General features: G+C 32.6%; 1 protein-coding gene across 1 annotated transcript in view; it reads right to left on the minus strand.

Annotated features, from left to right (window-relative positions):
- Nucleotides 1-291: 291 nt before the first annotated feature.
- The window catches only part of LOC127707831 (zinc finger CCHC domain-containing protein 7-like), a 52,578-nt gene continuing 34,995 nt past the window's right edge, over nucleotides 292-17,874 (minus strand). The window contains exon 8 of the mRNA XM_052212584.1: nucleotides 292-475. Coding sequence (XP_052068544.1) covers nucleotides 309-475 — 167 coding nt within the window. The 3' untranslated portion in view covers nucleotides 292-308. The remainder of the gene's footprint in view (nucleotides 476-17,874) is intronic.

Here is a 17,874-nt window from a genome sequence, read left to right on the forward strand (position 1 = left end):
ATCAATACCAGTGTGTTTCTAGTACTTTTTTAAAATCATGTAAAAAATATATGTGTTCTAATATTTCTGTACATACTTTTCTTTTTCTTGGGTAGAGGACCATAATATTCTTCCTCCAAACTCAATCTCTTTTTATTTTTTTTCTTTCTTTCCTTTTCCTTCCTTTTATCAGGTTTATTTTTATCAGATTTAACCCTACTATTGCTGTTGTTTATAGGTTTCTTGGTGTTCTTTTCAAAAGTATATGATTCCAAATCCATATCCATTATTTTGTCAGGTTTTTTTTCCTTAAATGTCCATGTAGTTTTCTATTTCTTTTTCTTACTATATCTATAGTCATCAGTTTCAATGTAACTACTTCTATCAAATTCTTCCTCATAGATTTTTGTTATTTTGAAATCACAACTGTTTGTACTATATGCGTGGTCTTTTTTCCTAATTTTCTTTGGAATGCTTGTTTCCTCTTCTTGCATTTCTGATATAAAAAAAAACTATAAAGAATCAACTTAACACCAGAACCCATTTCGATGACAGATTTTAAATTATCCATTGATAGAATGGTGTTTATTTAGTCAAACTTAGCTTTATTGCTAAAAATCTAGATAAAAGAATATGTCACTGAGTTCATTTTCAAATTACTAGAAATAATTTTTGGTTTATTTGTTGTAAGGATTATACAATGAAAAACAAATACAGAACTGCTGAACCAACGCACCTAAATTTTGTGCTGGTTGAGTGTCTTTAAGTGGATACCAGATGGTATGCAGGATTGTCAAATACAAATATATCAATTACCGCTAAATTAACAAAAGCACTAAATTATACTGCAAATTTTATTGGTTGAAATGAGAAACAAAATAATATTACGAGAAACCAAACTATATCATGGACTTTTGAAATAAGATAAGAAAAGACAACTCTTTAATTATTTCAGAAATTGAAATGATATAAACATCTGTCACAAGAGCATATGATAGGCCTGTCTTGTGAATATTGAAATTGTTGTGATAACAAAAGGAAACAGTTTGAAGGCATCGAATCAGAAATTATCAAAATGGCTCTGTAGAAAAACAAGCTTGAGGATATGTTTCGGAGTATAAATATTGCCTTAGATATGACTTTTTTAAGTCCCATTACTCTGGAATGACAAAATTTTCGAAATCGTGAGTTATCAGTTAATCAATCAAAGCATACCCAAGTTAGTGTACAACATGTGAAATTTTATTTAAATCTGAGAGTTTGAATTTGTAGCTCTGTAATGACGAGCAAATTGATATGCCAGAATTGATGTCTATCGATAAAACAACAAATTATGTTTTGTGGATTCACTATTATTCATTTGATACCAATTTTTGTGGATTTCGTGGGAACAGGTAACCCATAAATTTAAATGTTAAACGAATTACAAATATTCTATTGGCTTGTATGCAGAATTTTGCAAAACCAAGAAATCAAATATCCACGAAGATGCAAATTTTCCTGTATCCACGAAAAATTGGTAACAACGAAAATAAATGAATCCACAGTAATCCTCTCTTTTATGATGGTCTAAATCAGTTTTCTAACATTGACGTTTTGAATGATTCATTAGCTTTTACCTGTTTGTCTTTTGGCGATTCTGACATCGACTTTCTGTATTGGGATATAAATGTACAAGCTGGTAAAGTATATCTGTCCATTCTTTCTTCCTCACAATCCTATTGAAAAAAGATATTTATGATAACAATTGTAATCATAGTGTTTAGAAACAGCAATGAGATATGACGTTGATAGCCAGTAAAAGTTTTAGGTCTGGAAACTTTTTGTTTTCAGAGTAATAAAGGTTGTTAAATGTAAAGTAGTATAATAAAATAAATAACATCAATAATTCAAACTCGCATTTTGAAATATTTAATATGAATTAAACAGGATTTTTCTCAATATCGCAAAAATTAAAATCGCATTTTAGTGTTAAATGACAAAATCGCAATAATAAATGCACGCAATAATTTCTGAATTTACAGTATTTTGTTTGTTTTGCTTTCGAATAAGACACAAAATTGCATATTAAGTGTAAGGCATTAGAATTAAAATTGATACCCCACAATAAATTAGCTTCAACAGTATTTATGTAGTACCTACCCTGAAAGTTAACGTAAAACAAAAGAAAAATAAAAAATAAAAAAGTCTGAATTATAGAAAATTATGAAATAATATTATACTAGGTCATTAATGTATCCTTTTCCAGCAAACAGAGCTATATTTGGTGTACCAGGTAAAAGAAATTAGAAACACTTGGGCTCCTTTTTTAGTTCTCATATATATAGATATGGAATCATGGATACAAAGTTAGACCATCCAGAGGCATAACTGTACCCTTTTCCAGATTTAGCAAAGTAAATTACCTGTTGAACTATTTATATCAACATACGCAAAGTGCTTATCAATTTTCATGCAGATTTCCGCCAGTGTATTGATGTAAATATTTTTCTTTTTGGCTCAGATTTTTTAACTGATGGAGAAAATAGTACTCGTTTTGTATTGGTACAAAAATATATACCGAAATGTAAAAGGTTCATACCATAACATGAAAGCTTCATTCATACGTCTTCCTTGCATTTTAGATTATTTTTTTCACTTCTTTTTACTAACACTTTTCTTCTTCTCAAACTACAATATTATCAATTTATTTTGGATTTACTATTCTTTCTTTATTCAAATTGACAGAGCATGAAATTATATGACATCATTTTTTAAGACAGATTAAAATAAGCAATGTTGCTCGGTTCTGGATCCTATTGTATTATTTATTATCTTATACATAGATCATGATTTGATTTATTGAAAAAAAATAGTGTTTAAACCAATCATTTACCCACATGAAATAATTAGCTAGTCAATAAGAAAGTAAAAACGCAAATCCTTTATATAACAATCACAACACAGCATGCAAAATGATAATCAAACTTTAGACAAACTTACATGATCAAAATGGTCATCCCCTCCAAAGTTTGGACAATGTTTCCATGGGTTTTCATTATCTTTACCTCTTATCAATGGACCATGAACAGTCTGAAATCAGTAAAATTGCAACTTAAATTGTAAAATCAGTTAAATTACAAATTTGATTTGAACAAGCATTCTGAGAGTATTGCATGGCAATACATAGTCCCCTTCCGGTTAAAAATTCATTGTACTGGAACAAAATGCTAACTTGATCTATAACTTGTCATGGTGTAATCTATTTAACAAATATCAAGTCAATATCTTTAAGCATGACGAAAAAAAGTGTGGAAAATTGATTATTTCAGTGAATTTTCTAAGTTTTAGGACCATAACTCTGCACAAAATCATCAGACCGGAACAAAATTCAAACTTGATCTGTAACTTGTCATGACAAATCTATATACTAATTATCAAATCAATATCTTTAAGCATGACGAAAAACGATGAGGAAAACTGATTATTTGAGTTAATTTTCTAAGTCTAAGGACCATAACTCTGCACAAAATCATCAGACCGGAACAAAATTCAAACTTGATCTGTACCTTGTCATGAAAAAACAATATACGAATTATCAAATCAATGTCTTCAAGCATGACGAAAAAAGATGAGGAAAACTGATTATTTGAGTTAATTTTCTAAGTCTTAGGACCATCACTCTGCACAAAATCATCAGACCGGAACAAAATTCAAACTTGATCTGTACCTTGTCATGAAAAAACAATATACCAATTATCAAATCAATATCTTCAAGCATGACAAAAAAAAAAGGTGAGGAAAACTGATTATTTGAGTTAATTTTCTAAGTCCAAGGACCAAAACTCTGCACAAAATCATCAGACCGGAACAAAATTCCAACTTGATCTGTAACTTGTCATGATAAAACTATATACCAATTATCAAATCAATATATTCAAGCAGACGAAAAAAAAGGTGAGGAAAACTGATTATTTGAGTGAATTTTCTAAGTCCAAGGACCATAACTCTGCACAAAATCACCAGACCGGAACAAAATTCGAACTTGATCTGTAACTTGTCATGATAAAAAAAAATACACCCAATATCAAATCAATATCTTTAATCACGAAGAAAAAAAGTGTGGAAAACTGATTTGCCGGACTGACGGATGGACAGACAGACAGACAGACGGAGTGCAAACCTAAAGTCCCCATCAACTTCGTTGGTAGAGGACTAAAAATACAAAAGAACAGTGTTGCAATGTCCCCCGCCCAAGCACATATTTTATCTGTCCAGGGGCATGTTAGATGATATCAAAAGAATGGAGATCAAGAAAACAATCTTATTCAAATTAAATATATTACTAGACAATCTCTCATTTAAAGCATATCTTCATGACCTTTAATTGCTTAACTTAGCATGCATAGATCACATCATGAGTATAGGAACAAACATGTAATTACCTCCCATGTTTTGTCATGTTATCTTTAAACATCAACATCACTTTTTAATTACACAATAAAAAGACAAAGAAATAAAAAAAACATCATACATATCTAATTATCTTCAAACATTAATATTTTGGATAAAACATTGATGAGAACAAAGGTCAATATGCCAGTTTTCTAAACAGGTAAAACCATTTGGCAAAACTCCTCTGTAAATATCTGACTATTTATACATCTCAGCCTCTGTATCTACCGAGGTCTGCTGCCATTGGAAATTTGTTATTTACTGAACTGATTTATATGGAAACTTTAAGTTGACTTACTCTCCAATGGTGAACTTTGACCTCTCTTGCTTCAGAAAATAAAATGAGTCAGCTTTATTCTGTATGTAGAAGATTATTTTACTTAAACTTGTACATGCAGATAAAGGAAAAGATCGAAGAGTTATTTATCAATATTTGTTTTACCATACAACTAGATTTTCTGCAATCTCAATATTCAATCAACATTCTAGCTAAATATAAATATATTTTTGTAACCCATTGAAAGAAAAAACTTCTCACCAATAGGTTAGTGTTTTAGTTGGTTCAATTTACTTTTGAAGAGATGGCCTTTATATTTCTTTCTAGACGATTCTGTCAGTTGAGATTATTCCGAAGACCGCTGACGTCATGCAATCCGTTCCAAAAAGTCAATTTCAACCAATCAGCAGAATTTTAATTTTGACCATAACTATATTTGATGCAGATATTCAATTCGTTCCCAAAAGTAAATTTCAATCAATCAGCGGAATTTTATTTTTGACCATATTTATTTTTGATGCAGATATTCGCAGACTAAAATGGAAATTATAGTAAAATAGAATGCTTTTAGTTGATATAAAGCATGAATAATGAACTCTTTTAGCAAAAGAAGGATTGGATTGGGGTTCTGTGTATTCATTAGGCTTGTATTTTCTATCATGATTTCCTTGATAGAGGATTACTGCTCACAAGGAAGCTATTAAACCAAGAGTTCCAAATGGTGAAGTTGAAATCATCCCTTCGTAAATTTTACGGACGCCATCACGAGTTGGTTGACCGTTATGGAATAACCGTTTCACAGATGATATCGGATATGTTCCTTATGTCGTAACTAAAATACGCCTTCCCTTTTCAGGAATGTGACCTACCGAATTAGACTATTTACCGGATTTGTAATAACATAAGCTACACGACGGGTGCCACATGTGGAGCAGGATCTGCTTACCCTTCCGGAGCACCTGAGATCACCCCCAGTTTTTGGTGGGGTTCGTGTTGCTTAGTCTTTAGTTTTCTATGTTGTGTCATCTGTACTATTATTTGTCTGTTTGTCTTTTTATTTTTGGCCATGGCGTTGTCAGTTTGTTTTCGATCTATGAGTTTGACTGTCCTTCTGGTATCTTTCGTCGCTCTTTTGAATTTTGTGGTGGAATTTTCCTACCCAAACGGTTCACCAAAAATTTATTTGATATATATAGTATATTAATAACTAAGTAATGTAAATCAACCTTGAATGGTTTTACACTAGTAATTTTTTGGGGCCCTTTTTAGCTTATTGTTCGATGTGAGCCAATGCTCCGTGTTGAAGACCGAAGTGTGACCTATAATGGTTTACTTTTATAAATTTTGACTTGGATGGAGAGTTGTCTCATTGGCACTCATACCACATCTTCTTATATCTCTTTAACTTCAAACCCAAACACTTTTGTTTGACAAAGTGTGTTAGTATTCTATATAAAATGTATTAATACATTTTCCCTTGATGCAATATGATTTCTAAATGACAAAAGGGGAGGGGGGCTGAAGGTATAAGGAATAAAACCACTAATGCCTGTCCTAATTGCTTCCTATGTTAAATTCTGCAATTTCAAACATTCAGACAGTCATTTCATGTCCATGCAATACATTATCCTGGCTTAAGCTGAAAAGTTAACATACTTGTAACTTTAATTGCATTTAAGGTGACACTGGTTCCTGATATTTTACAAGTACTGGTGCATCTGATCTGAGAAACAGACAGACAACATAAGCCCTCCTATTTCAATTTCTTTTTTTTTTGTTTATTACCTAAAACAAACATTCTTTGCCAAAGGGTTCTATAATGATGATACCCAGCCCTAAAGCTTTCCTTTGAAACATTACACAAAATGTAAACATATTGTAAAATTAACAGCTATGTGTAGGATCTTTTTTTTTTTAAATAGTTACTATTTTTAAATGTTATTCAGTCTTAACCTAAATTTATTGGGCCCATACCTATACACAGACATGCTGGTGGAAATAATCACTTTTTCAATATGTCAACTATTTTAATGGGTGCCATTTCATGGAGTTTGTATGTAAATTAGTAGTAATGGCTATTCCAATGGGTCATAAATTTAACTTTTCAGATTAGATCAAAGATGTGTGTTAATATTGTGCTCCATTCCTTTTATCTTATTAATATGAATGATCACATCTATCCACCAGAGATCAAATGAACTTGATTTAAGTAACTATAGGTAACTGTATAGCCTTAAAAATTGAGCAAAATCCATACCGTGTAGTAAAAAATTGAAAACAACGCGTTTAATAATTTCATGCGTCCGAAGCGCTTTTCTGGATTTACCTTCATCAGGAACGCTCAATGCCAAACATTTGAAATCCGAGGGATGTATAAGTACCGAAACAGTTGAAGAGCTATATGACAAAAATACCTAAAACAAATAGCCAAATTCATCTAAGGTCAACTTTGCCTGAGGGAGTTGAAACCTTAGTATCTTTATAATTTCAAAATTTATAAACGGACAATTTTAGAAAAGTTTGTTATAAATCATGTCAGTACCGAACTACTGACTACTGAGCTGATGATACCCTCGGGGACTGATAGTCCACCAGCAGAGGTATAAGTAATATATAATAGTAAGCTGTAAAGGGATTGATTGATTGATTGTTGGTTGCTTAACGTCCAGTGTTATTTATTTCACACATGTTCAGGACCAGAACAAATTAACAAAAATACAATGTGCTGGTCCTGTAATAGAGGTCGTCCGGGATGAAGGTCGTGAAATTTGGACTGCCTGTGGTAAATGAGGGTATATTGGATAGAGATAGAATTTTGCCTTGCAACAGGTCACCTATGGACCCCTCAAAGAGTTGTTGCAAGGGTTTTAAACGTACAAAGGGCGTGGTACTCTCTTTGCACGAGGCATCGGATTTACCGTCCCCATTCTAATCGGACGTGGCTGCGAACTTGTACATCCCGCACAGCCAAACGGACGCCCTATTTTGGCAAGGGTTTTCCTGTAGGTCGGAGCAAGACCAATAGTGACCATATTTCTAACCCAGTCATCCTAGCTTGGGGGCAGCTGTAAAAGGACCATACATAACAAAATTAGAACAATTCAAACCATAATGCCGACGGCTTGATCTATGATAAAACAAAAAACGAAAAAAAAAAAATATGACAGATAGTATGATTTCAACCACCAACTGACTCATTAATTAGATTAAAGGACTAATTTTCATTCAAAGGGGATGTATTTCAGATGTTGTTTAGTTTGCCTAATATCTTAAAGACTGTCATTCCTCATAAGAGTTATTGCCCAAAAGTGACGTTTTTTTTTACCAATTTTAACGTTTTAACGGTTCTGGTGAATTTTAATAGATAGACTGAAATGATAACAGCATAAATGATGGGAAATATAAGAAGATCCATAAATGCCAGTATGACTGAAACCATTAATTGATTTCCTGCTCAATAAATGACAAACTGTACACAACAAAAACGACCATTAAGATATATGTGTATAATTTAAATGTCCGAAACTGTCAATTGACTATGTATTGCAGTTCTTGCCCTCTAATAATCTATTTTCTCCCATATTTTAATTTTTGTTCCAGAGATCTTCATTTCACTAACCACTGAAACAATTTAGACCAAACTTGAACTGAAAGATACTTTGTGTTTGAATTTTATCATTGTAAATCATATTCTGGTCTATAGGTAAGATAGTAGCTATTGTATGATGATAACCATGGATCCATTCGAATGAATCAAACTGTTTAGGAGCATCAAGACTATACTCTAGATGAAGACAGGAATTGTGGTATACCTTTGTCAATCCATCCGCCCGTCTATGCCGGTCTCATGATAACTAAGGTATGCTTTAAGGAATCCTTACCATTTGTGTACTCAGTATTATGTAATAAAAAGATACATATATACCCTTTTCATCATTTTCAGATTGGTCTTTCAACAGTTATGTGACTTTGTCAGGATCTAAGCAATATTTTTGATAACTGATGATAACTCATTTTGTTTTCATCGAGGATAATTGATTTATTGTTGGTTGCTTAACGCCCAGTGGCAAAAATTTCACGCATGTTCAGGACGAGAACAAATTAACAAAAATACAATGTGTTTGTCCTGTAGAAGGAGTCGTCCGGGACGAAGGTCGGAAAATTTGCAAAGGTTCGTAACGTGCATAGCGTGGAACTCTCTTTACTCGAGGCTTCGGATTAAACGTCCGCATTCATACATCCCGCACAGCCAAACGGACGTCCGCCCGACTTTGTCAAAGTTACCCTATTTCTATTCCCGAGTCATCCTTGGGGTTAAATCAAGGAATTACCAGCACAAACGCAGCAACAAACTACAAGATTTAATTATAATGAATAGGAACTATAAGCACAATGAGTCGATGTCTTGGTCCATTATACTAATTAACAAGAACACTACAGCACAAAATATAAATATTTATTTTGGCTTAAACAGCTCTTTAACATTTGTATTAGGTTTTGAATATTTTGACCTCGAGCATAATCGAAGAGACGTTTAATGATGAAATGCACATCTGGTGAAGCATTGTAAAAGTGGCACCATTAATGTTTTTACAAACCCTGGGTCGATGTCCCCAAAGGTAATATCATCAGAGTAGCCGAATTACAAGCATGAAAATACAGAAATTTGTAAATAATTCTAAATCGGTCTTTTTTTGGTTTTGATAAGCTCTTCAACGTTTGTATAAGGGTTTTTGGTTTTCAAACATTTTGGCCTTTATCATCACCGAAGAGATATTAATAGTCGAAATTAGCATCTTGTGAAGTAAAATATGTACCGTTAATGTTATTATTTAATTACGAAAACGAAAACCACGAAATGCACATTTGGTGCAGTAAAATTCGTACTGTTTATTTTCGTAAGTGAACCTACTATAGAGTATTCTCAAGAAACAAACAGAAGTGGATACATACTGTATATGTTGTTTTTATTTTCTCAGGGAACAACACTAATAAACGCAGGAGCTACAACTACATGTATATATATGCGATGTTTATAGAAAATTTTTCCAATGCGCAACACATATTTATAGTTCATGGAACTAGTACACCCGTGTGTTAGAAATATGTGTTTTTTTCTTTGCAAAACCATAGATGATTTTAATAGAAACACAACAAGAGGCTGTCAGAGAGACAGCAAACTGGATTTTCCTGCAGAGGTCGAACCCTGAACAGTTGAGCAAGTATGGACACTACATTTAAACTTAAAACAGCTCTGAATTTGGATTGTGATTGAATATTTGACACATCATAGGTTTGTGACACAAAATGAATGTAGTCAAAGAACTGATATGTTTGAAATTGGACATTTAGATACCTATTATGGTCCAATATCCAAAATCTAAGTACATATTAGAATCAGCATATCAAAGAACCCCAAGAATTCAATTTTTGATGAAATCAGACAAAAGTTTAATCTAGGACCCTTTGGACCTCAATGTGGACCAATTTGATAAAGGATCCCACAATCCAAAATCTCTCAATACATGGTTAGATTCAGCATTTCAAAGAACCCCATAAATTGAATTTTTGTTGAATCAAACAAAGTTTAATTTTGGACCCTGATTTGGACCAACTTGAAAACTGGGCCTAAAAATCTAATATTTAAATAGAGTTTAGATTCAGCATTTGAAAGAACCCTATATATATATTTAATTTATGCTGAAATGAAACACAGGTTAATTTTATCCATAATATTTTCTGTGCAAATGGAAATAACTCAAACTGGATAAATAGTTCTCTAAAATAAGATATGATGCATATTTTCAAATTATAATCAATAATATAATAACAATAACCAGTGATGACTAAGTTCTCTGAAATTAGATATGATTTAACACTCAAAAATCAGAGAATTCAATATTTGATGAAATTAAACAAAAGTTTAATTTAGGACCCTTTGGACCTCAATGTGGTATTATCTTATTAATACTGAAAAGCTCAACCGTTTACAAGTTCTTAGACAGGAGGGGGGTGGAGTGACCCAAGGGGACTCACCTAATATTTCATTTCATTTGTTTTATTGTCCCATACAAGAATATATATGGTTTCGGGGTGGAGATCTTGACCATTTACAAGTTTTCAAAAAGAAGGGGGGTGGGGGTTACCCCAGGGGACTTTCCCTCAATTTCGTTTGATTTGTTTTATTGTCCGTTTCAAGAATATATATGGTTTAGGGGTGCGGATCTCGACCGTTTACAAGTTATCAAACAGAAGGGGGGTGGGGGTTACCCCCATGAACTTTCCGTATATTTCATGTGATTTGTTTTATTGTCCCATACAAGAATATATATGGATTAAGGGTGGGGATCTCGACCGTTTACAAGTTCTCAAATAGGAGGGGGTAGGGTGACCCCAGGGGACTTGCCTTATATTTCATTTGATTTGTTTTATTGTCCCATACAAGAATATATATGGTTTCAGGGTGGGGATCTTGACCGTTTACAAGTTTTCAAAAAGAAGGGGGGTGGGGATGGTCCCGGGGACTCCCCCAATATTTCGTTTAATTTGTTTCATTGTCCCATACAAGAATATATATGGTTTAGGGGTGGGGATCTCGACCGTTTACAAGATAAAACTCAAATTTATTTCCATGAACCAGTTAAAAAACACCAAAATAATTATCTAAAATTAGATATGACTTAACCACTCATAAATCTCTAAAATTAGATATGATTTTATATCTATCAATAAAACACATCACTTTTCAAAACAAATAACTCAAACTTATTTCCATAAACCAGTAAAAAACCAGCAAAATACTTCTCTAAAATCAGATATGATGTTATATCTATTTCCATATTATAATCAAGTTTAATTAATAGTTGCTAATATTGTTTCTTTCATGTGTCAAAAAATAATACAGATCTGCAACTTATCTATCAATGTCAAAAACTTTATCTCATAATAAAAATAGATTATTATCTAATTAAAAACAAGTTCAGATTCAGCACTTGAAAGAACCCTATATATATTTAATTTGTGTTCAAATATAAAACACACAAACTGATTAATTTTCCCAGGGGACCTTCCCATTATTTCATATGATTTGTTTTTTTGTCCCATACAAGGATATATATGGTTTAGGGGTGGGGATCTCGACCATTTACAAGTTCTTAAACAGGAAGAAGGTGGGAATGACCCCAAGGAACTCACCTTTTATTTCATTTCATTTGTTTTATTGTAAAATACAAGAATATATATGGTTTCGCGGTGGGGATCTTGACCGTTTACAAGTTTTCAAAAAAAAGGAGAGTAGGGGTTACCCCAGGAGACTTCCCCTCAATTTAATTTACTTTATTTTATTGTCCCATACAAGAATATATATGGTTTAGGGGTGGGGATCTTAACCGTTTACAAGTTTTCAAAAAGAAGGGGGTAGTGTTTACACCCGTGGACTTCCCCTATATTTCATTTGATTTGATATATTGTCCCATACAAGAATATATATGGTTTCAGTGTGGGAATTTTGACCGTTTACAAGTTATCAAAAAAAGGGGGGTAGGGGTTACCCCAATGGACTTCCCCTATATTTCATTTGATTAGTTTTATTGTTCCATACAAGAATATATATGGTTTAGGGGTGGGGATCTCGACCGTTTACAAGTTCTTAAACAGAAAGAAGGTGGGGATGACCTCAGGCGACTTGACTTTTATTTCATTTGATTTGTTTTATTGTAACATACAAGAATATACATGGTTTCAGGGTAGGGAGCTTGCACATTTACAAGTTTTCAAAAAACCTCCGGAGGGTAGCTGTGAACCCGACACCTATCCCAATATTTCATTTGATTTGTTTTATTGTCCCATACAAGAATATATATGGTTTAGGAGTAGGGATCTCAACCGTTTACAAGATAAAAGCACATTATCAAATTGAAGGGGGTAGGGGTAAGAATATATATGATTAACGGACACTTAATTATCTACAAAATGTCTAATAATGAATAGTAAATTCAAAACTTCATTTATACAGTAATACTAGTAAGTTTCAAACTGTATATATGTTACAGTGAATTTGTATAATCAGGGATTATGTAGAATCCCTGATTTTTCAGAGATTATGTAAAATCACCAAAATCATTAGTGTTTATATATAATCCCTGAAAATGACCAGTGATTTTACATAATCACTGAACATTAATATAATTATTCTACAAATTCCCTAGTATGATTTCAGGAATTATCAATAATTAAAAGATCCTGTGTTTGATAAAAATTAGATAAAGATAACTTGTCATTTGTGTTTTCTTATTCCTTGAATTTTAAGTGAACAGTAAGTATTTAAATTGTTTAAGGGCTCCTACCATCTCTTATATTTCATATAGATAACACTCTTTACATCATTACACATTAACATAAGGTTGGGGCTGGTGGGCATGGATCTAAAAAAAATAACAAATCTTAAATATCTGACGATGATATGCAATTTATTTAATTTCAAGTTCATTATGGTTTTCAAAGATCATTTATATGACAAAAAATGTTCAAACTGTAAATCCACAGTTCATTTTATTTGTAGTAAAACAAATGGTGAGGAAGGTTATGAAACATCTGTGTGTATTTTGTGTTCAAATGAACAAGAAATTCAAACTGAGAGAACTGAAGCAACTAAATGTATAGAAAAATTCGTAAGGGTTCCGCGGAACCCAGTGTCTCGCCTACTTTTGCTGTTGTCTATGTTTTCAGTGTGATAGGATAATGCACATGATAGATTAGTTTAACAGTTACTGAAATGGTTTATGTATCTAATAAATGTTTTAAAAACTTTAACTGCAGACTGAATTTTAGCTGAAAAAAAACTAAGTCCATTTAATTTATAAGTAATGTACGGATAAACAGAAAATAATTTGTTTTTAAATTTCCTTCTAGATACTAGCTTTTGATCATAAACAATAACCACAATGGACCTATTTCTCGTGTCAGACGTAGGCTAGGGGAACTGGCCAGGGAATTTGTTTTTGTCCCGGCCGATGGGGCTGCTGATAATGTTATCATTGTGTGACGTAAGTTTTGCATTGAGGTTCTGAAGGGGGAAGTCGCCGGTTCGCCAGCATTCCAGCTGGCTCCGTTTTCGGAGAGCGACGTCTGTGGCGGACATGCGCTTTTAGCTACCGCTTTACAAGCAGAACCAAATACAATGAAAGTCCCAACTATGTATTGGCTTCCGAAGCTACACAAAACACCTTACAAATATAGATTCATTTCGTCTTCAAGCCATTGTTCCACTACTAAATTGTCTATACTTCTTACCAGTACACTTGGTACAATCAAAAACCTGATAATAAATTGTTCAAATAAGGCCTTCGAAAATAGTGGAATTAATTACTTTTGGAGTGTCAAGAACTCGTTGGAAGTACTTGATAAATTGCATGCATATATTGGTGATTTTGAATCTGTTCAAAGTTTTGATTTTTCTACCCTATATACCACATTGCCTCACATTCTCATTAAGAAAAAATTCACACACCTAATTAAATGGGCATTTAAAAAGTCAGAATGTGAATATATATGTTCAAACTCTTTTAGGTCATTTTTTAGTAGCAATAAACAAAAAAACTATGTCAATTGGACATGCTTTGATACTATATATGCCCTTGAATTTTTACTAGATAACATTTTTGTTCGCTTTGGAGATTCCGTATATCATCAGGTTATCAGAATTCCAATGGGGACTAACTGTGCACCACTTATTGCGGACCTTTTTTTGTATTGCTATGAGTTACAATTTATGACAAAAATCAGCAAAGACCCATCGAAACAACATCTGATACACAAATTTAATAATACTTTTAGATATTTGGATGATATTTTGGCTCTCAATAATGACGACTTCAGTATGTATACTAAAGAAATTTATCCTGTTGAACTTACTTTAAATAAAGCTAATACTAACAATGACCACTGCCCTTTCCTCAATCTTGATATCTATATCATTAACGGAAAGCTTAATACTAAAATATATGATAAAAGAGATGATTTTTCATTTCCTATCGTCAATTATCCATTTTTAGATGGTGACGTTCCCTTGTCACCATCTTACGGTGTTTATATATCTCAACTTGTACGATTCGCTCGTGTATGTAACAATGTTTTAGATTTTAACGAGAGAAATTTATGTATTACTGAAAAATTATTACACCAGGGTTTTCGATATCACAAACTAGTCAAAACATTTACTAAATTTTATCATCGGTATAAGGACATCATTCGTAAATATAGCTCAACATGCAGACTTCTTATACGTTCAGGTATTTCACATCCGATTTTTTATGGAAATATTCTTTATAAAGCACAAAAATGTCAGTATTCACCTCTGAAGCTAACAAAACCTTTAAATAGACTTATTAAGAAGGGATATAGTTACGATACTGTTGTCAGGTCATTAAAGATTGCATATTTTGGCGTTAATATTGATTCACTTATAGGGTCTTTGCATTGGCACTAAACACATTTATTTAAAAACCAGTTGTTGGCATGACACGGGTTATGTTCTTCTCATATATGTTATGATGGTATGATACTAAACCCCTAACGGGAAGGATTGTGCCTGATATTCATATGATGAAGACATAATCTTTCAATCAGTTTAATTGAAGTCTGGAGCTGGCATGTCAGTTAACTGCTAGTAGTCTGTTGTTATTTATGTATTATTGTCATTTTGTTTATTTTCTTTGGTTACATCTTCTGACATCAGACTCGGACTTCTCTTGAACTGAATTTTAATGTGCGTATTGTTATGCGTTTACTTTTCTACATTGGCTAGAGGTATAGGGGGAGGGTTGAGATCTCATAAACATGTTTACCCCGCCGCTTTTTTGCGCCTGTCCCAAGTCAGGAGCCTCTAGCCTTTGTCAGTCTTGTATTAGTTTTAATTTTAGTTTCTTGTGTACAATTTGGAGTTTAGTATGGCGTTCATTATCACTGAACTAGTATATATATTTGTTTAGGGGCCAGCTGAAGGACGCCTCCGGGTGCGGGAATTTCTCGCTGCATTGAAGACCTGTTGGTGACCTTCTGCTGTTGTCTGTTCTATGGTCGGGTTGTTGTCTCTTTGACACATTCCCCATTTCCATTGTCAATTTTATTCTGTCCAAGTTTGGTACAAATCCAGGATAGTTTAAGAAAGTTATTAATTTTTTTTTAAATTTTAACCACAGAATGAATGTAATGTTTGTTTTTTAAAATATTGTGCTTAATATTTTAATATGTTGTGCTTAATAATTTAGTATATTGTTCCTAACATTTTGATATGTTGTGCATAACATTTTAATGTATTCGAGGTTATCATTTTAACATTTTGTGCTTTACATTTTACAATCTATATGTTTATAATGATGTTTTAATATGATTTTAAAGAATGAATTATTTAACTTTTATTCATTTTCTATAGAAATGAAACTAATTCTTCATTTCAGTTATTCTGTATAATCCCTGACTTTTTTTCTAGTGATTATACATAATCCCTGAAAATTTTAGTGATTATATATGTAGGACTGTAAAGTGCGATGGTACTCTAAAGTGCGATTGTCACGCTAAAGTGCGATGGTATACGCTAAAGTACGATGGTGTCTCACGCTAAAGTGCGATGGTTGTTTGTTGGCTAAAGTACGATGGTATATCGCGCAAAAGTGCGATGGACGAAAAGGGTAAGGTTAAAGGGCTTAAAACGTTAAAGTACACGGATGTTAAAAAATAGTCTTTTTGCAAAAGCTAATATGCTAAGGTATAAAATCTATGATAGGCTTTATTATTTACCAGTAGACTTAAGTGATTGTTTCTAAATTTAGAAGACCGACCACGTAATAATTGCTAAAAAAGTAATTTAGGTGTCACAAAATACTATATTTCCTGTAAATGAATTTTTAACACTTCGGGCGTATTAAATATTTGGATAATTGGTGTAGCTTGCCGTTCACACAGTCTATCACTAATGTGAACACCTCCCCGTACAGTTGTCATTGTAAATTACAAATAGAAAATTCATTCAATGTCGGAATATGTAACATTTATTTGTATAAGCTTTAATTTAAATGCGAGAGAATGGCGACATTCGCCGAGCTTTCTTCTTTTTCGTAGCGAGTATAAATATATTTTCCTACAATGTACAAACTAATGTTTAGCCGACAATTTATAATTTACGCTTGAAAACATGTACCTTTATTTTACTTTTCAATAACATCGACAATATTTTAACGGGGACCGCAAAGTAAACTGTAACATAAACAATGATTCAAATGTATCCGTTCGCTTCCAATAAAAGTAGAATACAGGATACTTATGCGTATGCTATTTTGTATCTATATAGTAAAATGGTCGACTGCAGGATACAAGTCCTTTTTCCAGCACCCGAAAAAAAAACACATTTGCTTCAGCCGACAAAGCACGGTTAAGTTTAAATTAATTAAGTCATGGACATTTGGTTTAAAAGTTGTTAATAAAATATTCTTTATTTATCTTCCGGCATGTTCATTTTTTGGTTTGTATAAACGACTGTTAACGTCATAATCCAACTACGTTTCTTACGTCTATACTTTCGCGGACCATCGGACTTAAGCGTATGGAGGCATCGCACTTTAGCGCAGACCATCGCACTTTAGCGTGACCATCGTACTTTAGCGTCCCCATCGCACTTTAGAGTCCTACATATATAACCCCTAAACTAACCAGTGATTCTACATAATCCCTGAAAATTTTAGGGATTCTACATAATCACTGATTATACAAATTCACTGTAACATATATACAGTCCTACAGATCTTATCAGAAAACAGAAAATTTTCAAATAAATCTGTCACTCCAATGATTATCATATGCTAAAATATTTCCAAGATCTAATTAATAATGAAAATAAATCATTATCATATGCTGAAATATTTATAATATCTAATTGAACAGAACTATGGTTGTTTAACATAGTAATCTAACATAATTAATACTGTAATAATCTTCAAAATGTCTAATGATATAGCTTATAATCATTACCACTTAGGAAATAGATAATTTTCAAATAAATCTGTCACTGCAATTTTTATTCTGAGATAAGACAAATCATAACATAATAACAACAGTAAAATATTTAAACATTCTACTTTCGGATATTAAAAATGGCGGTAACTCACAAAGGAGATATACTAAAATCTTGA

Source organism: Mytilus californianus, unplaced genomic scaffold, assembly GCF_021869535.1.
Source record: "Mytilus californianus isolate M0D057914Y unplaced genomic scaffold, xbMytCali1.0.p SCAF_7, whole genome shotgun sequence".
Lineage (NCBI taxonomy): Eukaryota > Metazoa > Mollusca > Bivalvia > Mytilida > Mytilidae > Mytilus > Mytilus californianus.